Below are 13,282 nucleotides of genomic sequence, written 5' to 3' on the forward strand. Positions count from 1 at the left end.
TCTGCAACCTCCTCCAGCCCTACAACCCTCCATGACCTCTGCACTCCTCCAATTCTGACCTTTTGCGCATCCCCGATTTTAATTACTGCACCATTGTCAGCTGTGCCTTCAGCTGCCTAGGCCGTAAGCTCTGGAATTCCCACTCTGAAGCTCTCCACCTCTCTACCTCTCTCTTTCCTCCTTTAAGACGCTTCTTTAAAACCTACCTCTTTGACCAAGCTTTTGGTCACCTGTCCTAATATCTCCTTAAGTGGCTTGCTGTCAAATTTTGTTTGATAACGCTCCTGTGAAGCCCCTTGGGACATTTTACTATGTTAAAGGCGCTATATAAATTCAAGTTGTTATTCTTGCTGGGATAGGATATAAGGCTGCAAGATGTAACGTGGAGTAAGGCGTAGAGGGACTTGGAGATAAGTTTAAATCTATTATGTTGAGGGACAGGGAGCCAGTGTAGGTGAGCAAGGACAGGATAATTGTTATTTTTGAATTTGTAGGATTGGATTTATGGTGCAGAGCAGTTTTTAAATTTGCATCTCTTTGCTGTCATTCCGACTAATTATTTGAATTGTATGTTTTTAAAAACGCCAACATGAGATGGAAGTTTGCATTGATATTTTGATATATTCTGAGAACCAGGAAAAGCATATTGGATGAAGAGTTCATCATTTTATTGATTTTTGACGAGTTACTAGACATTGGAATGGCACAAGTTTTCAATGCTATTCGTGTTTTCAAAGACAGTTGAATACTAATAGGCCCCTTTTCAGTTGCAAGAAAAATCCAATTTCTATTTTGTATTACAGAAAAAGGTGACGTTAAACACTTTTCTGGACACCTTGATGTCCGATCCCCCACCACAATGTCTCGTCTGGCTGCCACTCATGCATCGTCTTGCAAACGTTGAAAATGGTAAGCTATGAACAATTTAGGACACGTCCACCTTACGTACTGGCTGCTTTTTTCTTTTATATTTTTCTCCCCTCCATTTCTAAAGGTAATGACTCACTCTGGGTTTACAGCTTTCATGGGCACTGGTGCCCTCTGGTACCTCACTCAATCAGCCAATCTTCCTGTTTGTGCTGAGACAGTGAGCTCTCAGGAGCCTCCTGGCCCATTCCTGTCCTCACACCAAGTCTTCCCACAAGCACCTTCCAGCAGGTTTCACCAAATAGTGATCAGGAGTATGAACCCTAGCTCAGGGAAACTGAAGCAAATTGTAATGCCTCAGATAACTCAGCAAAGAACGGGGATAACAAGTGACCTTCCTGGCATGCATGGTTCAAAAACAATTTACATCTCTCCTTGCATACCGAAAGACACCTCAAACTTCTTTAGAGTGAAGGTTCAGCTCCACACTATGAATTTACCAAGTGTGACACTTCTACTTTTTAAAAAGTGGTGCTCCTCTCAATATAACCTGGAGTTAAAGAGGATGAAGCCCCAAAAAGGAGTGCTCCTCCAGGCTCCACAAAAATAATGTGGGTTGCTGGCTCACTGGAGCACCCACCCCCCCCCCCCCCCCCCCGCACCATGCTATTCTCCACCCCCCCCGCCCCCCCCCCAACCTCCAGGATCTACTTTCCTGTCGATCAGGTCAGCCTCCGAGCTACCCAATATTGTGGAGGCCTGGAGCTGATGAGTTGCAGGGGGATCATCTATTTGGGACGTGCAGCTTGTAGCAGCCTGTTAATGTTAATTAAAATGTACCCTACGATATATTTTTAATCAGGAGCAGTGAGATAGGAGTGTTGGAGGCCAGATAGCTTAAAGTCATGGCACACATGTTAATAGACAAACAATAAATGATAAAAATGCACTCCATCCATCATGGAAATACTTGACGTTAGAAATTTACAAGTGCCAGTATATAAGTTCAAGGATACAGTGGGGGCTAGCACTGTGATGCAGGCTATTTCTCACTTTCATTGGCTACTTAGCCTTTTTGCTTTTGCCTTTAGTGCTTCCAACCTGTCAATCATCACTTTGGGTCCACTCTAAAACTGGCTTTTTATTGCTATTAGTAGGAGTGTCCATTATGCATTTTAAGCCTGAAATATTTTCAAATACTTAATTTCTGAAAATCATGTTCTTACCCACCCTGATGCCTCAGGATTGCAGTCTTGCATCTATGGAGAGCTGAGTTTCCTACAGTGCAGCACGGCCACAGAAAAGGCATTTTTTGTAATACCCTGGACTACAAAATTCCTTTTAACACATGCATGCAAGTATACCCACAGCTTTGGGTGCACGCATGTAAAAAAACCTTTCTAGAAATTTCAGGATCAGCTCTCAGGGTAACTGCAACTTGAAGCTGGTTCATCCAAACTTGGCTAATTTGTTCCTGTGTCTAGAGCAGCACTTTGTAAGCTGTACAACAAGGGGACAACAAGAGTGTCAAGATTTGCAGGAAATCACCCACACAAGACAATTTGAAAACTTCTGCTTTAGAGAATAAATATATTCTTTCACCAAACTACTTGTAATACTTCAAATATCCAGTATATATGCAAAATAAAAATTGACAAAGAAATAATAACAGTACAAACAAAGTAAAAATAACCTAGATGCTTTTGTGTTTCATCTACACAGTCTTCCACCCTGTTGAGTGTTCCTACTGCCACAGTGAGAGCATGATGGGTTTTCGATATCGTTGCCAGCAGTGTCACAATTACCAGCTCTGTCAGGACTGCTTTTGGAGAGGCCATGCAAGTGGTTCTCATAGCAACCAGCACCAAATGAAAGAATACACATCGTGGGTAAGAAGTACATGAATTTATTGGGTATGAGCAAAAGGTGCATCTGTATGTACAATATAGCCACAACACAATTTGTATAATAATAAACAATATATTGCAGCCCTGAATAGTATGAATTTTAATTTCATCATTCAGTTTACTTTTTCTTTGGGTTGGGGAGTAATAATTTTTGTAATATAGCCTATAGCAAATAAATTTGGAGTACTTCCTGAAGGTACAGATTACATTTGATCTGTTGGAATTAACTGTCCTAGTTTTGTATGCAGCATTGCTCTCTTGTGATCCTGTTCTTTACCAGAATTTGATTCATAATAATTCAAGCTGTCAGCTTTGTGGATTGAATTCAAAGTCAATGCTCTAGATTACAAATTTCTGAATTTACTGCTTGTAGTTAAGAGTATAGACAAGTGTCCAAAATTCAAGTACTGTAAAATCTGACACAAAAATGTACACATACCTCTAGATCACCAGTAATTAATAGTTTAGATGTGTGTTTCAGTAAAGTAAATATAATTCATACTGACAGTGTTATTTCCCAGTAATCAATCACTGAGTTATCACTCAGTGAACTTGCAGTGATTGTGTAACAATAAACAGTCTTTCAATATGCACATCATCATGCATCAACACACTGGCCATTGGCTTTGTTCTCTTAATTTCTATCACCTGAACCCAATGATCAGATCACTGGGAAGATTTGGACCTCGATTCCTCAGTGACAGCAGTGTCTTATTCCTCTCGGTGACGAGTGGTGACCATTTTTAAAATGTATTTATTTTTCTTTTACCTTAATACATTCTTTCTAAAAACCCATGTGAGAACTGGCAAAATTTACATATGCAGCAAAACTAAATTTAAATGTCAGTTGAGGTTGGCACTTTAACCTGGATCCTCCAAATGGGAGTCTTGAGTATTAGTCTGCTCCAAGAAGTATTCGATCAGAAAAAAAATGTATTTTTGTGCATACCAAGCCAAATATAGGTGGGAAGCAAAGAAAAAGGGGAAATTAGAAAGGCTAAGAGAAGATATGAAGAAAGACTCGTAGTAAATAATTTTATAAACAAATAAAAAGAATAGTTAAAGAATGGGTGAGGCCAATTAGAGATGAAAAAGGCCAGCTTCTTGTGTAGCAATGGCAGACATAGCAAATGAGTACTTTGCATCGGATTTCACAGAAGAATGTGACGGTGGGTATGAAAGGGTACAAGAAGATGCGGTAGAGCAATTAGGTAGGATAACTGCAGATAAGGATGCAGTACTGAAAAAATTGGTTGAATTCAAATTGGAAAAGTACCATGGCATGACTCAAAGTGCTGAAGGAAGTCAGAGAGGAAATAGGAGAGGCAATGACTACAACCTTTCATGATGTGGAGATGCCGGTGATGGACTGGGGTGGACAAATGTAAGGAATCTTACAACACTAGGTTATAGTCCAACAGTTTTATTTGAAAATCACAAGCTTTCGGAGGCTTTCTCCTTCGTCGGGTGAGTGAAGGTTACCTTCAAGGAATTCCACACTCACCTGACGAAGGAGAAAGCCTCCGAAAGCTTGTGATTTTCAAATAAAACTGGTGGACTATAACCTGGTGTTGTAAGATTCCTTACATACAACCTTTCAGACGTCCTTAGATTATGCCAATGTAACACCTCTGTTCAAACAGGAGAAAGCCTAACATCGGTAACAGGTAAACTCCTAGAGACCATAATATAGGTTAAAATTAATATTAATCTTGAAAGAATTAGGTTAATGAAGGACCGCCAGCAGGGATTTGTTAAAGAACTGTATGATAAAGAAAGTGCAATGATGTGAATATGGATTTTACATAAGGCATTTGATAAGATTTATAGGAGGCTTGTTGATAAAATTAAGACACATGGATTAAAGAGAGTTTGGCAGCATGAATAAGAAATTAAAGGACAGAAAATAGAGAGTAATGATTAACGGGTGTGTTTCAGACTGGAGTGATGTAAGCAGTGGTGTTCCCTAGGGGAACACCACTGCTTACATCTCAAAATATATTAATGATCTGGACTTGATTATAGGGGGCACAGTATCAAAATTAGCAGATAATAGAAAGGTAGAAAGCACAAGATTAGGCAGATAGATGTCAGATGAAATTTAATGTGGAGAAATGTTATGCAGTACATTCTGGGAAGAAGAATAAGCTGAGGAAATATACACTAAATGGTAATTCTTTAAAAGGAGTAGAGGAGCAGAGTGACTTAGGGATTCAGACACACAAATCTTTAAAAGTGGGAAGACAAGTTGATAAGGTTCTAAAAAGGCATATGGGATCCTAAGTTTTATACACAGGGGTATAGAGTATAAAAGCAAAAGGTAATGCTGAACCTGTACAAATTATTCGTTAAACTGCAGTTAGAATATTTTCTTCAGTTCTGGCCGACTTACTTGAAGATGGACATCAAATCTATGGAGATGGTGCAGTAGAATTTCACTGAGATGATGCAAGAAATGAGAGGCTTTAGATATGAGGAGAAAGTAGAGAAACTGTGGCTCTTTTCGTTAGAACAGAAAAAGTTAAGAGGAGGTCTAATGATGATGTTCAAAATTGGGAGGTAATGACAAAGTAAATTGAGAATTTGTTTATGCAGAGGGTTGTTAGGACGTGGAATGCCTTACCAGAAACAATGGTGGAAGCAGAATCCATTGTAGCTTTTGAAATGAAAGTGGATCAATATTTGAAAAAGAAAATTCTTAAAGGGTATCAGGAAAGGGTGGGGACATGGGAGTAAATGGATAACGCTTTCAGAGAGCCAGCACAGGCTCTGTGGGCCAACTAGCCTCTTTCCATGTTAAAATTGAGAAGCCAATTAACATTCAAGTAAAAGTAAATCCATCCAGTCATGGCACTCATTTTCCTTCTGTGATTTTTATAATGGGAAGAGGAGTAGGCCATTCAGCCCCTCGAGCCTGTTCCGCCATTCCAATAGATCATAGCTGATCTGTATCTTAACTCCATCTACCCGCCTTGTCTAACAAAAATCTATCAACCTCAGTTTTGAAATTTTCAATTGACCTAACCTCAATAGCTTTTTGGGGGAGAGAGTTCCAGATTTCCACAACCCTTTGTGTGAAGAAGTGCTTCCTGACATCACTCCTGAACGGCCTAGCTCTAATATTAAGTTTATGCCCCCTTGTCCTGGACTACCCCACCAGAGGAAATAGTTTCTCTCTATTTACCCTATCAACTCCTTTAATGACCTTAAACACCTCAATAAGATCACCCCTTAATCTTCTATACTCCAGAGAATACAAGCCTAGTCTATGCAACCTGTCCTCATAATTTAATGGTTTTAACCCTGATATAATCTTAGGTGTATCTGTGCTGCAGCCCCTCCAAGGCCAGTATATCCTTCCTGAAGCGTGGTGCCCAAAACTGAACGCTGTACTCTAAATGGGGTCTAACCAGAGCTTTATATAACTGTAATATAACTTCTACCCCTTTGTAGTCCAGCCCTCTTGAGCTAAAGGCCAACATTCCATTAACCTTTTAAATTACTTTTTGTACCTGTCTACTACCTTTGTGATTTCTGTACTTGGACCCCTAAATCTCCCCACTCCTCCACAGTTCCTAGCTTCTCACCATTTAGAAAATACTCTGATCTATCTTTCTTAGGTCCAAAGTGGATGACCTCACACTTCCCCCATGTTGATCTCCATCTGCCACATTTTTGCCCACTCACTTAATCTATCAATGTCCCGTTGCAACTTTCTGCTCCCATCTACACTATTTACTGTACCACCTAACTTGGTGTCAGCAAACTTGGATATATGGCTCTCTATTCCTTCATCTAAGTCATTTATAAATATGGTGAAAAGCTGAGGCCCCAGTATAGATCTTTGGGTGACACCACTAGTCATATCCTGCCAATTTGAGTACATACCCATTATCCCTACTCTCTGTCTCCTACCTCCTAACCGATTCCCTATCCGAGCAGCAGATTGGGATTAGACTAAGTGACCCATGTGGAGAAAGAATATTGGCATGGGCTTAATGGGCTGAAGGGCTTGTTTATTTGCTGTAGTACTTTATCATTTTGTAAAATCAACAATGCGACTTAAATGGAAAGAGAAGCTAATAATGAAGTAGGGATGCGACAATTGGTTTTTCTTTCAAGAATTAGAGCCATTTAACCAAGTATCGTGGCCTCCGTTGCTCACTTCTGACCTCTGACACCATGGGTTAACCTCGGGGACTAAATGCTGGAACTCAGCAACTGTGTTCAGATGGACGGATGTACTGTGGTAACAATAGCAAAACCATTTTGCACATGCCAAGTAAATGCTGAGAATAATTCATCTTATTTAACAGAAAATCTACTTCAGTAGAGAGCAGCAGTGCTGTTGTGTCGTAAGAAAGTTTATAACTTGTTGTCCTATCCTTTTAGCTAAAGGAGACTATGTGCAGTCAGGAATTTGTGAAGGAGGGAAAAAGTAAGAAGGAAACGAGATTTTTTTAAAAGGCAAAATGAGATTTATTTTAGAAACTGTAGTACTGTTTTAATATTTTGATACCTTACCTAACCATGTTACCTTTCCCATCCTTATTCCCAGAAATCCCCTGCAAAGAAGCTAACTAATGCACTTAGCAAGTCCTTAAGCTGTGCTTCCAGTCGTGAGCCTTTGCACCCAATGTTCCCTGACCAGCCTGAAAAACCGCTAAACCTGGCCCACATTGTGTAAGTATATATTGACCCTTATAGGTTTTAAGAATGAATTTGCCATGCTCTATTGTGTGCTTTTAGGTTATTCTCTCAACAGCTTAATAGATGATGCACTGTAGAATGAAACTTTTTTCCATATATATTCTTCACAGGTAAGCCTTGGTAATATCATAGCTTCTGAGTACCATATGTGTTTCCTATTTATGTTAGAAACTTGTGCAGTAAATACCTGATCAAACACTAGCCCTGGTTTCTGATAGTGCTGTCAGTATCTCAATGATGAGCTGCTTTATATTTTGAAAGTTACTGAATTTTCTCAATGCCTTCTGAAAATATTCTTCTTTATGAAATTATAAAATGTGAAAGATGTGAATGTTAAAAAAAATATGAAAAATATTTACATAGCTATCCTTCATCTACATACATTTATTCACTACCTTTTTAGAACCCTGAAGAAGGATCTTCATCAAAAGAATAACCTTTCTTTTCGGACACTAACAGACTAGATGGGGGGAATTTTAAGCCCCAGGACAGACGGGACAGTCGGGGGTAAGGGTTTAAATTGTAAAAAAATGGGAAACTCGACCCCAACCCACCATGAACACGTCTACTTGCGGTTTAACTGGGTGGGTTGGGGGGCGGACGAGTAACCCGCTCTTGAGAGGCAGGTCGGAAATTATAATATTTTAATGAGACGTGCCTCAGATTTTGTCACCCATTTGGATTTAACAGCTACGGGCCGGGTTTCCCAGGGCTCGGGAAACCTGGCAGCTAAAGGGAGGCGGGAGCTGCCGGATCCATCGGGTAAGTGTTTTCCAACACTGCTTGTAGGCCAGGAGGAGTAGGAGCGCTACGCTTGGCCTCTCAAGCAAACCTGCCGCGATGTCTCCCCTTTCCTGTGACTGGCCGATCTCCCCTCCCCCCCCCCCCCCCCCACACAGTGAATTGGAATCCTTGATGCTCTCCACAGTCAAACATTCTGCTAATATTCACCATCTAACCTTTCATATGAGGAACGCTCACTTGAATAAAGTACCTAAGGATGGCTGGCACCCATGGAAATGTTTCCCATTGTGTATCGCTGCTTCAGGAGACAGGAAAAGTGGAAAGAAGAAGAAACCTTGGGGGCGGTGATTACTGTTCAAGCATCTTTTAAGGCTACTCTCAATTGACGTGACACTCCTCAATTGTAGTTGAATGGATTGCATTTTGTCAAACATTGATCTAATGGAGTTTAGGCTGCCTCCACAAAAATCTTAATTTCAAAATTAATCTTTAATGTCTTTTGTTGAACGAATGTTTCACCAAAAGAGTTATGTGATTTAAAAAGGAGCCGCTGCAACATTAGAACTTTTCCTGTCTATAGTGATGAGCGGTGAAACTAAAAATTATCTTTCCATAAAGTGCATAGAGAGTTCGTCTACTAAATATTATTTCTCTTAAGTCATTCTCACCTTGCCGCCTGCATTCTTATAGATAGTACAAAGCTCAGCTGAAAATTTGGTATTGTGATCCTGTATTTTGCTCGCAAAGCTTGTTGAAGGAAAATAAACTTCAGAACAGGACATGTGGGTGAAATAGAAAAAATAGTTTAATTTTTTAGTTAACCATTACATCTACTGTACTATGCTGCTTAAATCATAACTAACATCGGAAACTGATTCTTACTCTACTTCAGTAACAAGAAAAGGAGATTTGTCCTTGAACATATATCGGGTTTAGAAATGAATGGCAAGTTCTACAGTTAATTAACTGTGTTTTCTTACAATGTCTTTTGCCTTTGTTGCTGCACAGAAATGAGTATGGGTAAGCATTGTTCTTAATATTTATTTAAATACTTTATAGTATGTTTAAAAATTGAGAAATAAAGTAACCAACATTTGTGTAGAGATAAGAAATAACTAATCACTAATCAGACTAAACAGGAAATATGTATCTTGTTGGTTGTCTATCAATCCTTCACAGGCATGTAGGGCAGTTATTGCGGTTACAGTCAGTATATATCAATAAATAATAGTTTAGAAAGCAAAGCTATAGAATACAAAACAGATTTTGGACAAAATGTGCAGTTCATTTTGATATACAACCTAAAAAATCATTAAAGCAATAATCAATGCTTTTATACTAAAAGATAGTATAAAGATAGTGACAGCTATAATTGTTGGCTAACCATAATTATTCAGTTAAAAAGATTCTGCAGCCCCTTTGTGCAATATGTGTCATTTTCTGTTTGTTCTAATTACTTAATTTGAATCAAAATATACAGTGTAAATTTTGCAATTAGATTCACTACCAAGCAAAAAGTTTCACATTTTACATTATTTAGAAATGTATTAATTTTTGTTTTGTGATTCTATCTGAAATGGTCACTTCCTTTCCTTCCTGATACACAAAGGGGGTATGAGGTCAGCTTCCGCATGTGTCAATGACACCCAGTTCTACCTTCTTGTCTTGTCCATTGACCCAAAGGTTGTTCCCACACACTCAAATTGCCTGTCTGCTATCATCCACAACAACAACTTCTGTCAATATAACACCTTTTATGTAGGAAAATATTCCAAATTGCCTCACAGAGACAGAAGGAAAAAATGGTAGCTAAGCCAAAGAACGAGACATCAGGAGGGGTGACCAAAAGCTTGATCAAAGGTGGGTTTTAAGAAAGAGAGGAGGTAGAGAGGCAGAGGGGGTGAGGGAGGAAATTCTGGAGCATGGCGCCTAGGTGACTGAAGGCACAGCCACCACTAGTAGGGAAAAGGGAGAGGGCATGCACAAGGCCAGAATCAGAGGAACAGAGTTCAGGGGGGTTGCGGTTATAGCGCTTGAGGAAGTTAAAGAGAAAGGGAGGGATGAGGCCATGGAGGGACTTAATATAATGATGATACAAGCAAGATCAAAAACTCCAATTTGAGACACTGAGGGATTAGAAGCCAATACAGGCAATTCTTGCACCTGAAGTTTCGTAACAAGCATAGGAGATACCTTATCGAATGACTTCCGAAAACCCATTTACACCGCATCTACGCCATTCCCTTTATCCATTCAATTGGTTACTCCTTCAAAAAAATATATTAAATTTGCCCAGATGTACTAGGTCCTGCCTGAGGTTCTTCTGGCACATGTAGAGAAAGAGAAGATAACGACACGATACAGTGAGGTCCTTCTGAGCAGCCTTCACATGCAACTTTCAGTAGAATGAGTGTCATGGTCGAGGAATGCAGTATGTGCTTTGCTGCCAGTAAGTGAATGAGCAAACAGGATGTAATTTTTCCTATTTTCTGCAGCATCAGTCAGTGGAGGACTGCCCCGTTAAATAGGGCTCCTCCAGCTGACAGCCTATGCTGCACATGCGCAGTCCGCCCGCTGCGCAGCTTACCAGCGGGAAACCCGGAAGCAAAGGTAAGTGGCTCCAATTAGCCTGCAATTGCGTGCGGAGCACCCCGATTTCACTGGGCGCGTTATCCACGTGCTCAGTCGACCCCCCCCCCCCCGCTGCGAACCCGCCGCCCTCCTAATATCGGGCCCATAATGTTCAGATACGTTAGATGGGAGGATTGTTGTGGGATCAATGCATGTAAAGATGGGAGTGAAGGAACACTTCTGAGTGAAAGCTGGGGGTGCAAAGTGCATTCATGGTAAGGTTTGAAAGTACTTTAAGACAGTGAGGGGAATATAATTGCACATGTTTAGTCGACTGAATTAATAGAAGGTAATGGTATGGTCTCCTACCTTGGCTGACCTGGTACGGTCATTAAATGTCTTCCTACATTGCCTTCAGATATGGGGGGATGTTGCTTATGGTATTCACACTGGTGAAAAACCTCCTCCCTGGGCGGATCTACCTGGGCAGCTGCAGTGCTCTCAGCCAAAGAGAGCCCCCCTGCTCTGCTATTTTTTCAAGGACAATTTCAGTGGCTCCATCTGAGAAAGGTGTGCACTCTTTGACTTCCTGCACTCCTTACAGACATTGGGGTAAATTTTTATCCTCACCATCTGGACAGATAATCTAGTGGAGCAGAATGCTCCTCTGTTGTCGAACCCAGCCGATGGTCATTCATTGAAACATTAACCCCATTGGTTTTTTTTAAACAACCTTGCTATATTACCCAATTACCCAAACCACGATGACTGCTTCGGCAGGCCTTTAATTCCTACAGCAACATGTGATTTCCAATCTGTCAATAGGTAAGTTCCCAAACACAGGTGCTTTCCATTGCTCACATCATTCAAATGATGTTAACCACGGAAATACGCATGGAGTTAGTGCACTATGGGTCAGACGGTACTATTTTCGCATTGCCCCGCTTTTGGTCAGGCTTGTACCCGATCAGAAAATCTAGGCCATTGATTCAGTTGTGTGTGTGAAATTTCTGTCCGTTCTCTGCCTGTCCACTAGATGGGGTCTTTCACCATGGAAAAAAATTACAATTTTGTGATGTTCATATTTTCTGCCGATCTTTCCACAGAGTGATGTGGACATTATAAAATTGCAGTCTTTGATCTTGCTTGTGTCATCTGCCATCGGGAAGAAAAGAGGAATGGAAATATGCAACAATGAAAGAAGCGCAATAAAAATGGGAAAGGATGAAATTTTAAAAATATATATTTGAGGACAAGAGTGCTCAATAACTATCCCTCTGTATATGACAGAGCCTCATTATTTCTAATAAGCTACAAACTCTGATGTATAAACTGGTATAAATTAGTCATTATTTTTGTAGATTCAAAACATCCAATGAGTAACACCTTAATTTGTACTAACACTGTCATTTAACTGGAACTGTAGGTTCCATTATCATAAATTGGTTATTTAAAACTTGGCTTTTCAGTAATCTCTACTGTCTAGGTAACATTAAAAAAAAATCTGATGGAAATTGTATTCTGATAATGTAGTAGTTGAGACAGAAGCTGCTACTGCCATAAAATGCTACCAGAGAAAGTCATAATGAAAAACAATAAAGTGAAGAAAACAAAACCTGGAGAACATGAGAGGTGTTCCAGGAATAAATTTATCGATGCAGTTGGAATGCTATGGGAATCAACAATAAGAAGGATGTCAAGGCCTTAGTGGGGGTGCAGAGGAGATTTACTGGAATGGTACCAGGGATGAGGGACTTCAGTTATGTGGAGAGACTGGAGAAGCTGGGGTTGTTCTCCTTAGAATAGAGAAGGTTAACAGGAGATTTGATGGAGGTATTCAAAATCATGAAGGGTTTTGATCGAGTAAATAAGGAGAAACTGTTTCCAGTGACAGAAGGGTCGGTAACCAAAGGACACAGATTTAAGGTAATTGGTAAAAGAACCAGAGGCAAGATGAGTTTTTTAAAAAATAAAAATTTTACGCAGCAAGTTGTTGTGAACTGGACTGCACTGCCTGAAAGGGTGGTGGAAGCAGATTCAATAATAACTTTCAAAAGGGAATTGGATAAATACTTGAAGGAGAAAAATTTGCAGGGCTATGGAGAAAGGGCAGGGGAGTTGGACTAATTGGATAGCTCTTTGAAAGATCTGGCACAGGCACGATGGGTCGAATGCCCTCCTTCTATGCTGTGTGTGTGTGTGTGTGTGTGTGTTTGTATGTGTATATGTATGTGTATGTATATATATATGTGTATATAACTGCAAATAGGCTGTGATAGTAATAGCACATGAACGCTCAGTGAAGTTCCTTTGTCCACTATTTTAATGGAGGTGTTAAGCCACTTAAAGTAGTAGACAAATGAATTTCATTTGAATGTTAGGCACTCATTCACTAAAATTTGCAAGCATAATTTCAAGGCCAGGGTATTTTTATTTTTAAAAAAAATAGAACTATTCACTCCTTCAAAACATACTTTAGGGTG

General features: G+C 39.9%; 1 protein-coding gene across 12 annotated transcripts in view; it reads left to right on the forward strand.

Moving 5' to 3' along the window:
• Window positions 1–13,282, forward strand: part of dtna (dystrobrevin, alpha) — a 199,490-nt gene that overhangs the window by 91,631 nt on the left and 94,577 nt on the right. For all 12 annotated transcript variants that reach the window (XM_067979894.1, XM_067979851.1, XM_067979859.1 and 9 more), the window contains exons 7-9: window positions 804–909; window positions 2,590–2,756; window positions 7,333–7,457. In XM_067979894.1, coding sequence (XP_067835995.1) covers window positions 804–909; window positions 2,590–2,756; window positions 7,333–7,457 — 398 coding nt within the window. The remainder of the gene's footprint in view (window positions 1–803; window positions 910–2,589; window positions 2,757–7,332; window positions 7,458–13,282) is intronic.

Source organism: Heptranchias perlo, chromosome 3, assembly GCF_035084215.1.
Source record: "Heptranchias perlo isolate sHepPer1 chromosome 3, sHepPer1.hap1, whole genome shotgun sequence".
Taxonomy (NCBI): Eukaryota; Metazoa; Chordata; class Chondrichthyes; order Hexanchiformes; family Hexanchidae; genus Heptranchias; species Heptranchias perlo.